Source organism: Ziziphus jujuba, chromosome 3 (genome assembly GCF_031755915.1).
Source record: "Ziziphus jujuba cultivar Dongzao chromosome 3, ASM3175591v1".
Lineage (NCBI taxonomy): Eukaryota > Viridiplantae > Streptophyta > Magnoliopsida > Rosales > Rhamnaceae > Ziziphus > Ziziphus jujuba.
Window position 1 is genome coordinate 1439449 of NC_083381.1, and position 15255 is coordinate 1454703.

The following is a 15255-nucleotide window of genomic DNA, read 5'->3' on the forward strand; positions in this document are numbered from 1 at the left end:
AAACAAAACATTTAGATATTATGTTATACACATCTCAATGATTTTGGGGCCTGTTCCATATAGGTTAGAAATTAGGATTTATCATAAAACAATACAGATAATTAGGATAATTGTGCTTTGAATATTCATTTTTTAAATATTGTAATTTAGATAGTGGATTTATAAGTTGTTGCAACTTAGTACAATTGAGATTTCTTTTTGGCAAACACATGAAATATTAGAAGGTTTAAATTGTAATTGAACAAATAACAAGTACTAAAAATAAAACACTCTAAAACTAGAAGTTTTAAATTGCAACAAAAAATATAGTTATTACATATTTGCGAATCATGAAGATGAAGCAATTTAGCCATCAGTGGCCACAAAAAAAAGGTATGACGGGAAAGAATTAGTACCGGTTTTTTGTTTTTTGGGTATTTTATTTAGTACCGGTTTTGGTGAATGGTTGCGTATATAAACTTTTCCATTGCAATTTGCGCTAGAAAATTAAAGCAGTAATTGCGTTCACTAAAATTATTTTTCTTTTTTATTTATTTAAAAAATAAAATTAAAATAAAGTTGTCTCTAATTCTGTCTCTCATGTCTCAAACTCAACTTTCTGAACAGCCTTGGCCATATTTCGCAAACTTTATTTACCTTTATCAACTTCATTATCATCTCCTTCAACCATTTCCACTTCATCAACCTTCTTACTAGCACAACTAGCAAATTCTGTCAAGCACCGCCATATATATTTTCACGTAAATTATATTATATTTTTATTACTAAACTAAAATAAACCCATTGTTGACAAATTTTATAGTTGCTAACTTTATAGCTATTACTCCGCCGCAAAAGCTTTCTTGCCATAAGCAATTCTGTCAAGCATCACTATAAAACTCCGCCACAGAGCCTTTCATGCCATAAGCAAATTCTGTCCAGCACCAAAATAAACTCATTTGTGACAAAATTTATTGTTTTGAACCTCACAATCTCTTTTATAAAAGATTTAGCAACTAAGCTAAACTCATTTTATATTTAATTGTGTAATTTTTTTTCTATTCAACGTTAATTAATGATACTTAATTTTTGTTAGATATGAAGGTTAATTATAATGTTAAAGAAGAAGAAAAAAAAACAAAACGTAAGTATTAAATTAAACAAATTTTAAATTCCGTTAATTTTTCAATTTTTTTTCTTCAAGATTATATAGTTTTTTTTTTTTTGATAAATACTTATAGTTGTTTAAAATATCTAATAAATTATAATTATTATTAATTAATATTTAACATAAAATATATTACATAAAATTAGATAAAAATTAAAAATTTAAAACTAATCCAAACGATAAATAACTTCTTTTTTTTTCTTTTTTAAAAGTTTGATATGACTTAAAAAGTGTGATATGACTCCATCCTAAATTCACATCTGTCTCCTCGACAACCATTCTACCACTCAAAAAAAGTTGGCACCTTATCACATATACTCTCTCAAGTCTCACCATTCAATTCTCACCATCATTCACTCCTTCTTCAAGCTCCTTTGAAAACTTTTTATTTGTTTATTTATCTATTACCTTCGATTCTTATAATCCAGTGATTATTTTAGTCTTTCAGCCGAAATATCTGCCCCAGATTCCAATGCACAAAAATTCAGAAATTTTACAATAAATAAAAATAAGAATATGAAATCTCTAATTTTCTTTCCCCCTATTCCTAAATGCAAATTTTATAAATTATTCGTATATATGATCAAAACTGAAGGAAAAGAAATGTGTATCATCAACATGGCAAGCATTCAAGTACGCCACTATATACGTTTATCAAGAAAAAAAGTACGCCACTATATTATTACCAAAAGAAAGTACGCCACTAATTCCCATCACGCCAATAATAAGTGATACAAGAGGAATGATTCAGCAGGCTAAGCCTACGTGGGCTCCATGTGTTTATAGAGTGATCTATGGTGAAATCACGCAAGGGGAAGAAAAAATTGTCGATATTGTCTATCCATATCCGTAACACCGATAATGGATGCAAATATATTCATCCAAATTTTTGATGTAAACGTTGACATCGAATTTTATAAATGATATTGAAAATTTATCGATAAAATAGAAGATTTTATATAAATTTTATCAAAAATATTGACCGATATATCAATTGTTGATGGAAAATATGGATATTATTGAAGATTATTGGTGGAAGTTGTAATTTTTTAATCATGCATTAAAATGTTTTATTATTTGAACATGTTTTATAATGAGAAAGACTTGAAAAACAATGAAGAAAAGAATAAAAGGATCATATTTTGCTCAATAACTAAGCTAACAATCATTAAGCCAATTTATTAGATATAGTCATCAATTTAAACCACTAAATAATTATTTTTGATATTAATAATGTATTATGAATTATATTTGAGAACTAAATATATCTTAGTATTATTTATCAAATTTATTATATTTTGGTACTTACAAGAATAGTATTTATTTTATTAAAATAACTTTAATATTTGTGAACTATTTTATTTATTTTATATACAATAATTGTATTTTTTTATTTTACTTTGTTAAATATTTTCTACATTAAATATTTATAGCTTTTGTGGTTTTTTTGAGATTTTTATCGACATTTCTATAAATTATATGCTTGACATTTCCATCACTAGAGTGGACAATAGGCAAAGATGGAATTCTCAATTTGGAGGAATTTTCAAGAGATTATGGAAGGTAAAATTCATTAAAAACTAAGAGTCCGTTCGATATAGCTGATGAAAATAGAATTTTAACTTGTAGAACTTTGTATAATAGATCTTTTTGAAAAAGAACTTTTATTAAAAACTTAATAAATATTTGGTTATAAATAAAAAAGTTGCATTAAATGCTCATTAAATTTTCATATAAGGTAAAAAAAAAAAAAAAAAAACTTTTTTAGATAAGCTTAAAATTCTGATTTTTCTAAAACAGCTTAAAAAATCTCTTTTTTTTTTTTTTGTCAACAAGTATTTATTAATTTTTGCCAAACATTTTTATTTTTGGATAAAAAAACTTTTGACCTTTCAGTAGAGCTTTTAAACAAAACAAAAAAAAAAAAAAAAAAAAACTCTGCCAAACAGAGGCTAAAGCATCTCTTGTGAAAGCATTGTATCATTGCATTTTACATGTTACCTTACCAGGTAAAGTTAAATTAGTAAATAAAATGGTTTGAACGACCTTGAATGTTGGTTATGTGGTTGTGGTGATGAAGACATGATGCATTTTTTGGTGAAATGCAGTTTTGTTTAAGCAAGTTTGGAAGTAAGTGGTGCACTAAGCTTGACAACTTGCCAAGATATCAAGGACTTAGTTTCAATCTTGGTAAGCGGTTCATCTTTTCTTAATATTCCTCCTCAGGATCAAGATCAATCGACTCTTTTTGGGATTTTGCTGATTGATCAATTTTGGAAAGCTAGAGACAAGGCTGTTTTTAAAGGTTTTACAGTTGATCCAACGGTTGAACTGAATGTAATTCGGAAAAGATTACAAGAATTTGAGGCTGTTAATTGTAAATCAAATCTTCTACAAATAATCAATCAAGGACTTCTGTAGTTTGCAGGTGTAATCCTCCATATCTCCATTCTTTTAGTTGAATGTAGACGCATCTGTTAAAAAGGATGGTGCAGTTATTGCAGTTGTGAGAGATTCAAATGGCAGAGTAATAAAGATGTGGCCTTCTTGGATAGCAAGTGACAATTCTGAGGCTGCTGAATTAGCTGCTTTTCATTTTGCAATTTCAAAAGCAATTGATGAAGGTTGGAAGTGTATAGAATGTGAAGGGGATGCTTTTTCAATCGTTAAAGCTCTTGCAAATTGATGTTTGAATAATCTGCATTGGTAAGCAAGTTCTTATGTGGAGGGATGACTATGTATCAATAATTTTTTTGAATCTTGTTCATTTAGTTGGTCTCCTAGACAAACTAATGATGTGGCTCATTTTTTAGCTGCTTGGGCTAGGAATGCTAGATTTTTTGGTGAGATATATCCTGCCTTACTTCCCTAAGTTGATATTTTCTTTGTTTTGTTTCATATAGTATGATTTTTTCCGCAACAACAACAACACACACACACACAGAAAAAAACAAAAAAAAAAAAAAAAAGGGCTCAGGAATCAACATTGAAAATAAGTTCACTTCTAAAGGCAATCAAAAAAATTAAAGATTGGAGAGATGATTCCTTGAAAACGATCCCAAAGAATAAATGCAAGTAGAGCAAATGTCAGTAATGAAAACAATGCACAATATAATTATAATATGAAAACAACATGTAAGCTCAAGCTGAAATTCAAATTTCATGTTAGGAAAAACATAGTTCCCCAAAACAAGGTTTTGTTATGATAGTTTACTCAACAGAAGAATATAAGTAGTTGATCTAATCAGATGCACAATAACCCCTGCTTATGTTAAATTCTAAAGCACGTTAAATCTTAATTCATTCAAATGCCTCTGCACCCAACCACACATACACACATAAAATATCTGAGTAGGTGTACACTCCATTTGGTGGTACCGGTAAAATGGAGCTTTTAATTTAATCTAAAAGCAAACTGATAGCAAGTTATAGAAATATATTTGTTCATTCCAAATCCTATCTTTAACATATAGACCCTGCCCATTTCAGCTATTATCATATATGATCCTATCATTATTTGTGTAAAGACTTGACTTCCCCAACAAATTATAGAAATCTACTTGTCCATTCCAAATCCTATCTTTAACATAAAGTTGTTTTTATGTGTTATAGAAAATCATCTCTCCTATTTTAAGAGTAAAATCACCACAGAAAAACGTACTCAAACTCATAAGTTAAAGATGTGAATTCTACATAATTTGTTGATTTAATATATGAAATATTTGAGGGTTAACTACAACTTTAAGACAAATTTCAATAGAAAAAATACCAAATGGAGATACATACAAGGTACTTTAATTTCTAACCTAAAACAGTTAAGATGCTTTATGAACAAGTACTTCCAAGTATCAGTAATTTGAAAACCAGAACTTTCAAGAGCCTTGAAATCACTGCTGATTTACCAAATGTGCATCAATAATAGTCCCATTATTCATCAATGAGAAGAGTACCTCAACCTGAAACAAAACCAGACCTTTGAAACTTTTTTCTGAACGTCACATAAGAAAGAAAATACATACATGCATACGCATAATGATAGAATGCAAATTCAAAGCAAAAATTTATAAGCTCTGTAAAAAATGTTGATATTTAAAGAATCACCAACTGAACCTGCAATGTACAAATTTATAAGCTCTTTTTATAGATCACCATATAACACAAATCAAGGAGATTTCGACAAACAAGAAAACTAGTCCTAATGCTGTATTCGCTCAGAAATTCAAAAGGGAAATAAAAAAAGAAAAAGAAAAAGGGTGCACTCAGTTATTTTAGCTTCACATCTTTAGATTCAGAGCTATAAAAAAAAAATATATATATATATATATATACTAATTTTGAAATTATCGGAATCATAATTTCAGCTCTCTATGCCATTGTTCAGTGAGTGTGAGAAAAAGAGAGTTGCCTGTGCCTGGTGTCCTTATATTTCGCTAAAAACTTTGCCAAATTAAACTCATGCATCTCTTATATTTTCTAAAGTATAGTGATTTATTATCTTCTATAGACATGCTTGTGACAAAGTACTAACCTTAGGTGAATTTCATTGAATGTAAATCATTGGGTGAATTTCATTGAATGTACAGCATTGGGCAAATTTAGCTCAGACATAAACTCTATTGCTATAAATCTTTTTAATGGCCATATACAATTGGGATCAGGGTACTTGTATGATAAAACCTCCAGCCAGCTAACACATGTCCATGGCTGAGTAGAGAAAGTACAGGGATAAGTTAATGCTTCGTTTTATATCTGTGAAGATGCAGATGCTGCATTAGGTATGCTGAATTAGAGCGTAGCCATTGTGTACAAACACTAATTTCATGCAAGTAATTTTTTAGCACTAATGCTAATTGAAAGACCCACTGTGCTTCTATAAAACTAATTTCATTCCATTGTGCTTTGTTTTGAAAAATGGGCCTTGGAATACCCATTTCATGCACAAGCACTAATTCGTTAACACTACCTGAATCTGGACATGCCCAAAAAAGATTCTTAACCCTCTCAAAGTCATATGGGAAGATGTTTAGACTAGAGAGGGGCTGGAAATGGCAAGGTATAGGCAAGCAACCATTTGTAACACCATGCATATTAAAATATAAGCAAAGCTCAATCTGCCTAGTCTATATATTTATGCTACCCTTTCAGTCTCCCTTTAGATAAATAAATGACTAAAAATTTTAGCAACAACCAAAACCAATGTACTGATACATAATAGTCCAAATTTGAAGGAGCCAGAAATAGGAAAAAGGAAAATGATATTACAAATAATTACAAGAGAGATATATTACTAAACAACAGTATTCATTCATCAAGTTGATATAAAAGGGAGGAAGAAAAGCAGACTAGGTTGCTTTTCTTTTTCCCACTTCAACCAAGCATGCCAGTCCATGGTACTAACTATATTCTTACACACTCTATGCATTTCTCACGCAACAAGACCCCATTGTTCTACCCAAGATGTGAAAGCCCTAGAAAAATCCTAATCTAAATAAGCTGGTACATAAGGAATAGGCTGAGGTCGATCTGGGAAAAGCCCATATTCCAATTCATTCAGCATATCCTTTTTAGAAAACTTATACAGGGTAACCAAATTCCAAAACCCCAATAAATTGAAGATTCAACAATACATTATAAAATATCAGATCAAACTTATTCATCAACGAGCAAAACTCAATGAACAAACAAACAGATAATTATATATCAACTGCCTAATTCAGAAAAAACCCATCAATAAGAAAACAAATTTTTTTAGCAAACAACTAAAAATAGAAAAGAAGATAGAACATGTGAGTATGTTTACCTCTATTGGAGAGAACAACCTAGCTGCTAGCTCTTTTTTCCTAATTGCTTGGTTCGTCTTTAGAAACCCGAATTCTCAGCCAGAACAAAAAAGAAGAAAAAATAACACAAAAAAATTGATGCAGCAAATGGAGAGGAAACCATTGAAAAGATCAGTATCCAGTAGGGAGAAGAGCAAAGAGAGGGGAAGGGTGGAGGATAGGATGGTGTATAAATATACTGGTAACACAAAACCGGCTGCTCTCCTTTTCTTTAATTGTTTTCAAAAATGACCCAAAACAACTTTTTGCCGTTTTCTGTTTCTCAACTTTGTTTTATTCTCAAAAACAATGGCCAAACATCTTAATTTGTGAGTAAGACCAGCTTTTATTTTAAAATACAAAAAAATATCTTTTAAGTTAATTGCCAAAAGACACTGACAATTTGTTGTTTTTAAAATCAGAAAATAAAATTTTAGTACAACACCAAACAAAGGGTAAGTTTCCTTAACACAATTTTTAATTCCATTCATCACAAGTCAATAAAGCTTTCTTCTAAATATCATCTGCCAAATGAATGCTGAATTCTCTTCTAATATATTCCCAGCCCTCAACTTGTAATATTTCTCTTCAATTTGTACAACATGTCTAATAAAGTCAGAACGTTGAAAGGAAGAAAATAAAATGAAGGAAAAAGTGAAGTATAATATATCTTTCTTCTTGTTTGATAGGAAACAAAAGGTGAAGTATATTCCACTTCCATTATACCCTCCTATTGGTTCCATTTTCATCTCTCCTACCAAAAGGAAATCTATTGACTCAACATGGTATAATTGAACTTGGACTAACCTTTACTCCCACTATCTGAGCAAGTAATTGTCGGAATGCTTCCATTTGCAATGAGAGATTTAACACTAGAGGAGGTTCTGTCATCTTCTAACAATTTTGATATGGCATCTCTCACTATAGAATGCTTCTTATCTAGTGGATCTGGAATAATTCCTTTGTCAGCCATCTCGTTCAAAACTTCAAATGCAGAAGGCAGGTTCAAATCAGACAGAAAAGCACTTAGTAATGCTACGTAGACATAAATATCAGGTTTCATTCCATTTTGTTCCATGTTTCGAAGATAAACTAAAGCAGTGTCAGGCATCCCACACTTGCAAAGACCATTAATAAGAGACATAAAAGATATCCTGTTTGGAGCACACCCTTTACTACTCATGCTATTCCAAAGCATGAGAGCATCAGTAGACCTTCCAGCAGTACATAACCCATCTATTAATGTAGTGTAAGTAATTACATTTGGCTCCCTCTCTTCACAAAACATCCTGGAGAGGAATGACATAGCTTGATCAACATCACCAGTTTTGCAACATCCATCTATAAGCAGATTGTAGGTAACAACCGAGGGAACCAGCCCCTTCATCATCATTTCATTCAGACAATCCTGTGCTTCTGAGATTCTTTTGGTTTTACAAAGCCCCTTTATTAATGTGTTATAGGCAACCACATCAGGAATATAGCCATGGGCACAAATGTCTCGGAACATATGCAGAGCAGAATCAATTTCTTGAAACTTTATTAAGCCATCAATAGCTGCAGAATATGCAACTATATCAGGTAGGAATCCCTCGTCGACCATGTTACAAAGGAAATTACATGCTTCAACCACCTTTCCATGATTGCACAGTAATTTTACAAGTAAGGTGGAATGCTTTATCCAAGGTTGATGTCCCCAGGAACGCATTTTTTTCACCAATCCAAGTGCTCCTACAACGTCTCCTCTTCTACAGAGGCAACCATATATAGAATTATGAGTAAAATGTGTCGGTTCCAATCCTAATTCTGCCATCTCTCCTAGAAGCTTATAACTTTCCTCCAATCTATTTGCATTGCACAGTCCATCAATGACATTATTATAGATAACGATGTCTGGTTTACAGCCTATCCGGCTCATTTCTTCAAAGAGGATTAAGGCCATGTCTAAGTTACCATTCTTCAGTAAACCATCAATAACAATTCTAAAAGAAGTTGTAACAGGGTGCACCCTTTCCTCTACCTTGAGGAGCTTACCTACATCAAAAGAAGCATTAGATTCATTCCCCATCATTGACTGAAGCAGTTGATAAGCTTTATCAACTGAACCCTTACTCACAAGACCATTCAGAACAGAATTGTATAGCAAAACCACTGCTTCTTTGTCAATTTCTTTCCGTGTTTCCTCAAGTATCTGAATCATTTTCCCTTCATCAGAACACGATGATATGAGCTTTGTAAGTATTCCAAAATCTGGTTGGATTCCCAGCTCCTTCATTTCTGAATACAAATACAAGGCTTTATCGAGGTCATTGTTCTTGCAGAGTCCTCCAATTAGCACGTCATAAAGGGAAACATCAAGAGCAAAACCCAACTTCTTCATTTTATCAAACAGTTCAAGGGCCTTATCCACTCTGGACTCTCTCACAAACCCATGAATTAAAACATGAAAAGTCTTCTCATTCATTTCAATATTTTGATCCACCATCCTTTCAATCAACTCACATGCCCTATCTACCTCACCCCACTTGCTAAATGACAATATCAAGATATTGAATGAATGAGCATCAGCCCAACCCCTCTCATACATTTCATTAAAGACATCCAGAGCCTTTTCAAACTTACCCACATTGCAGTAAACCTTCAACGTTGGGGTCAAAACATACTTATCCGACTCCCACCCAAAATCTCTGATTTCTTTCAATCTCATTTCAAACAAATCAATAGAATTAGACTTGGAAAGAGCCTCCAACAAACAAGTATAGCTATAACTATTTGGAACACATAGACCCTCTATCCGAACCTGATCAAACAAAAAATTAGCCTCACCAACCAATCCCACAGAACCCAAACACCTTATAAAGAAACCCAAAGCTCCGGGAGACATCAAACAATGAGAGTCAACAATATCCAACGCCAAGGCCCTAAGTGGGGCATTTTGTTGAGCACGTGATAAGATGGATGCCATAGCATTATAAGTATAACAATTATGCTTATAACCATACTGATTTGAGGCCCAAGTGAAGAATATCTGAGCTATTCTCCAACTCTTCAAGCCATTTAACACGGTTTCAACAACTTTGGTATTGAGAACTGGGGTAAGGTTCTTCAACTCTGGATTGTCAGGAGAAAAGGGCTGTTTTGTGAAGATAGAAATGAAACCATTGGCAGCGTTTTGGAGATCTGTCCCAAGAGACAAGCCGGAAGTGTTGTTGCTGCAGAAGGATCTAAAAGACCGTGATGTTGGGGACCGATTTTTGGTCAAGATGAGTAAGAGAAAACCATTTGGGTCGACAAACTTTATTGTTCTGCAGATAATTAGATGTGCTTTTGAGATTGATGAAAGTGTCATCAGAACAAGCGTTTTTAAAGATTCTGATGCTCTCCAGTAATCATGCTTGAAGAAATCTTTTGATTATGCCAAATCCAATGCTATAATTAATCTGCAAGCATTCAAAAAAGAAGATTTCTTATCCTTTCCAGGCAATTTATTTAGGTGGGCATCTGTTTTTCTTTTTGTCTTAAGTCTAAATATTAACATCACAATTTAAGTAAATATCTTAATATAATACCAAATTCATTAAAACAATTAAAGGATGTAAGAAATAATAAAATCAACCGAAAGCTATAAAAAAATATATTAAAAAGTATAGAAAAAAATTAGAAAACATAAAAAAAAAAAAAAAAAGTACAGTTATATACCAAACAAACAAATTATAGGGGCAAAACTAGATAATAAATGCATGAACTACATTGTAATTATATCTCACATAAATAAAAGTGTTTGCCAAGGGTACTTAAAAATTAAAGATTGTATTCATCCCACCAAACCAAAACATTGTAGACTATTCTTTCCTTTTTAGGTCACCATGCTTTAATTGTATTGTCATTCAAGTTTTTAACACCAAGGAAAAAGAAAATGCATCAGATAAAACAGTGATATTAGAGAAACCAACTATGATTTACTAAAGAAGACCATATATACATCAAATAAATTTTTTATTAAAAAAGATACATTACATTATCATAATCTCAAATAAATTTTTTATTAGAAAAGATACATTACATTATCATAATCTTTTCCTGAATAAAGATCATGGAATTCTTGCAGTTTTACAAATATAAGAAACACTATAGCCTGAATATTAAAACTAACAATCTAAAACATACTACGGCCTATGAACTCTTTCATGTCAGTATTCTACCATTTGGGAAGGATGCCATAGGTGAAGGTCAGCAAGGTTTTGAGCTTGGTGCTGATTCAAAATCATCGATATTCACTCCATATCTATTTGTGAAGATGTAACTGAATAAGTAAGAGGATTAAGTACCAAACCCAGTTTAAATGCCTACGACTGATAAGAATGTCCTACTAAGACATTGGCAAAAAACCAATGGACCTAAGTGGAGTAGTTTCTCCCTTGAATTAAATCATATACGGTTCTCTTTATACATCCTCAATCAAAATCAAGTTGAAAACTACTAATAATTAGTTTACTCTGGAGCATTGTATGTGGAGCTCCAAAACATAAAAAAATCACTTAACGAAGACATAGTTGCATCAACAGCAAATTTAATTAGTTTACTTTTTTCATTAATGTTGACTGATGCCAATGCTAAATTTAACTCTGCTCCACCAAACTAATCAACAAGACCAACATGTATTCCTCATTTCAATATACTCAAAAAGAAAATTTCCTGCAATATTCACAGAACAATTGAAAAAAATTGTCAAAGAATTTTACCTACATAACAATATAAGAAATCAAAAGATTAAATATATCGTCTACAATGGCTCTTCGATGTTGATGTTTTGCCTCATAATTAGGATGCTATTTCATCAGAAGCAGTGAATATATGGAACTTCCAAGTATGATGATTGATTATTAATTTAGTTTTTAAACTGATCATTTATCTACATATTTTTTGGGTATCTTATCTCAAAGCTTTGAAATAAAGCATATAGAGACAATAAGTTGACAAAATCGTCCACCACCAACTGCAAATTGAAAAGCTTATAAAAATCACACAAAAACCCATACTGATAACTGAACTGTGTTCATAAGAAGCCATAAGATTTAACATTTAACTACCATACACTTGTGATTAGGATACAAAACTTGAACCATCAGCCAACACATATACGGAAACCTTATAAAAAGACAAAAAACTGATTTAGCATTCATCCCATTAAAAGAGGAGAGTTTTTTTATTGAATTTTATTTTTTAGAAATTATAGATTGTTCCAACATTAACATAGAGATGATTTTAGAATATTAAGCATACAAATAATGGAAAATTGAAGATTCTATGGATCATACTAATAAAAAAAGAAATGAATTGACCTTAAAACAAATTCAGAGTCTTTGTTGCAGGGGAAGAAAGTTTAGTTTTAAAAATGCCAAAAGTTTCACAGTTTGCATACATCTAGACATTATAATAAATGACCTTTTAGCTCTATGTCTAATTGTGAAGACAGGACTTCATATGAGGGCATGTTTTTGGCATTTTTTTACTTTTCCAGGGTCATTTAAAAATAAAAAAATAAAAAAATTAAAGGTTAATCAATTTAACAGAGAACAACAAGGAGCACATACATACTGAGAAATGGAGATAATAAATCAAGCCTTTTTAAATTTTACAAGAACACGCACACATTATGCTACAAACAGAGAGTTTTAATTTGAGACATTACTAACATTTATAGCTAATTTATAAATGACCATAACGCAACAATAAAGTTATCAGTTAAAAAAAAAAAAATTAAAAAAAAAAAAATCAACACCGTTCAGTAAAGAAATCAAACACCTTATCTGCATAACTCATGGCAACCCACAAAATCTTTAATGGTCAATAAAGCGGCTTTATATGTGAAGCACATAGTTGTACTGAACAACTCCTATATAAAAATATACATATATATTGGTTATCATCCCACACCTAAATGTCAAAACTTCGAATATAACCAAATTCAACATAAGACTGAAATCAAAACCCAGAACCACTTCTAAAGACCAAAAAACAAAGTCATTGCCAAAAACCAGAAAAAAAAAAAAAGTCCAGGACCCAGACCAGATACAAAGTTATCCGAATTCCAAGCTTCAATACAGACTGAGAAAGCAAAAATGAGGAGCTCACTCACTGCCAAAAAGCCCAGCTACTGCTGTTGCTGCCCAGACCCAAGTGGAGCAGCAATATAGAACACGCTGTCTGGACTACGTGACTTGTGTGGAAACACGGGTTTATGTGGTCCCGACCATCTAAACGCGAAGAGCTCACCTCCTAAATATCTGAAGAATTTTTTTACCATATAAAAAAAAAAAAAAAAAAACCTATCTGAAGAATTCCATTTTGACATTTACTTCCTGGGCTTCAATTATTTTGTCCATTTTTATGCATGATTTGAGTTCTCGATTTAGTTAAAGAAAAATAGGAAAATTTTGAAAGTGAAATTGTTTCGCTTCCAAAAAAGAGAAAGAGATTTAAATCTTTATCTTTGAAGAGGATACAAGAAAAAAAAAGAAAAAATGAACTTTTATTTTTATTTTTTTAATTAAAAACAATGGGCTTCAGAAGTTAGATGGCATTGCGTATATGATTTATATTTATTTATTGATTTTAGGAGAAGCTATTCAAAACATTGTGAATAACTAATAGGGGGCGTAAATGAAAGTCGAGTATTAGCAAGCTTAAACTCCACTCGCATAGAGTGCTTAAGCTGGGTTTGTGCTTATTAAAATTTGAAATCAGTTCAACTTGTTTATGGATAGTTTAAGTTGAATTCAGTTCGGTTATTACAATATGAAAATTTTAAAATTTAAATATTTGTTTTTGAAAATAAAAATTTTAATATTAATAATTAAAATTTCCTTTAATCTATTAAATTTCTAATAAAATTAATTATTTTTTAAAATTTTATAAAAATTTAAAAAAATGTTTTTTTATGTATGATAAATAATCCATGTGTTTAAATTTATAATATTATTTTTATGTAAATACATATAAATAATAATTCAAGCTAATTTATGAATTATTCACAATTTTGATTTATTGTTTAGGATTAAATTGTGATCCTCATTTATGGTTCAAAATTGGCTAATTTTTTTTACAAATCAAGTTAGAAAGCTAAAATTGAATTGAGTTTATAGCGATCATGAGTTGCTCGAATTTATTTATAGTAAGGAAAACAAATTAGGTAAACAAAATGAATAAATATTAAATTCATTTTATTATGGTGATATATACATGCACACACAAGGATTTCTCCATTTCAATCATAATTTAGCTTAACAAAATCATGTCACATTTGTTTTTTGATCCAATGCCTATTATAGTTCCATATCATCACTATTAATTTGGAAATAATCATATTAGTCATTGATTGATATTAATTTCTATATGATTTATAATTAAAAATTATGCAATAAAATATGTCTATCAAAAATTAAATTCTAATTGATTACTCTTAGGGTTTGTTTGGGAAGTATTAAAGTTGAGAGGGAAAATGATTCTCAGAATTTAGTTTTCTGGGATTCAATTTCTTGAGAAATAATTTTTCTCCTGGTTTGTTTGGTAAGTAATAAGCTCTTCTGGTTCAATAAAAATCCTCAACATCACAACAAAGAAATTGTTTAGGATTCTTTTGTTTAGTATTGCATTGGATCAGTTTGTACAAATTTTGTACCTTTGTCATTGAAGTCTCTACTTTCATTAACTATATTACCCATGGACATAGGTAATCTAAAGAGTTTGAAAGAGCTTGATGTGAGAAAAACTGCAATAAGAGAATTGCCATCCTCCATTGTACTTCTAAAAAACCTCATAACACTATCTTGTGGTATTAGACACATAAAAGAACCACTTGATTGGCAAAATATGATCAATACCATTGTTGGCAAGGGTTATTTATTTCCAAATATTGGTCTTTATTCTTCGAAAAAATTGGATTTAATTGCTTGTAATCTTGGAGAAGGAGCAATTCTAGAAGAAATTGGTCGCTTAGTTTCTTTAGAAGATTTAGATTTAAGTAAAAGCTCATTTGTGAGTCTACCAACCACTATGAGTAAACTTTCCAACCTTAAAAGCCTAAGGTTGGAGCATTGTGACAAGCTTGTATCATTGATAGAACTTCCTGCTAGTTTAGCATTGATAGTGGCAAATCAATGCACTTCATTCAAAACATTCTTATATTAGGTACTAATAAAACAGGGACAACACATGGATTCATACTTTCTCTAATATATTCCTTTTCAAGCAATTCATCACTTACTTGACTTTGTAGTTTCTTTGTTT

The 15255-nt window shown here is 31.0% G+C and overlaps 1 protein-coding gene across 7 annotated transcripts; it reads right to left on the reverse strand.

Annotated features, from left to right (window-relative positions):
- Positions 1–4821: 4821 nt before the first annotated feature.
- Positions 4822–13589, reverse strand: LOC107407208 (putative pentatricopeptide repeat-containing protein At5g08310, mitochondrial). 7 transcript variants are annotated; one of them, XR_007242095.2, is made up of 3 exons: positions 13036–13587; positions 6948–10406; positions 4822–5103 (listed from the first exon to the last, which is right to left on the reverse strand). XR_007242095.2 is itself a non-coding variant. In XM_048477485.2 (3 exons), exons 2-3 carry the CDS (start codon positions 10313–10315, stop codon positions 5099–5101), a joined length of 2547 nt encoding a protein of 848 aa, XP_048333442.2. In that variant the 5' UTR covers positions 10316–10406; positions 13036–13589; the 3' UTR covers positions 4822–5098. The 7 variants fall into 7 exon arrangements, 6 of the variants coding, with proteins under 6 accessions (XP_048333442.2, XP_048333441.2, XP_048333440.2 ...); XM_048477485.2 differs by having other exon boundaries at positions 7774–10406; positions 13036–13589; XM_048477484.2 differs by adding an exon at positions 12772–12862 and having other exon boundaries at positions 4822–10406.
- Positions 13590–15255: the final 1666 nt, after the last annotated feature.

Coding starts and splice junctions, on each gene's coding strand:
- LOC107407208 (XM_048477485.2), bottom strand. CDS start 10,315: ATGACACTTTCATCAATCTCAAAAGCACATCTAATTATCTGCAGAACA.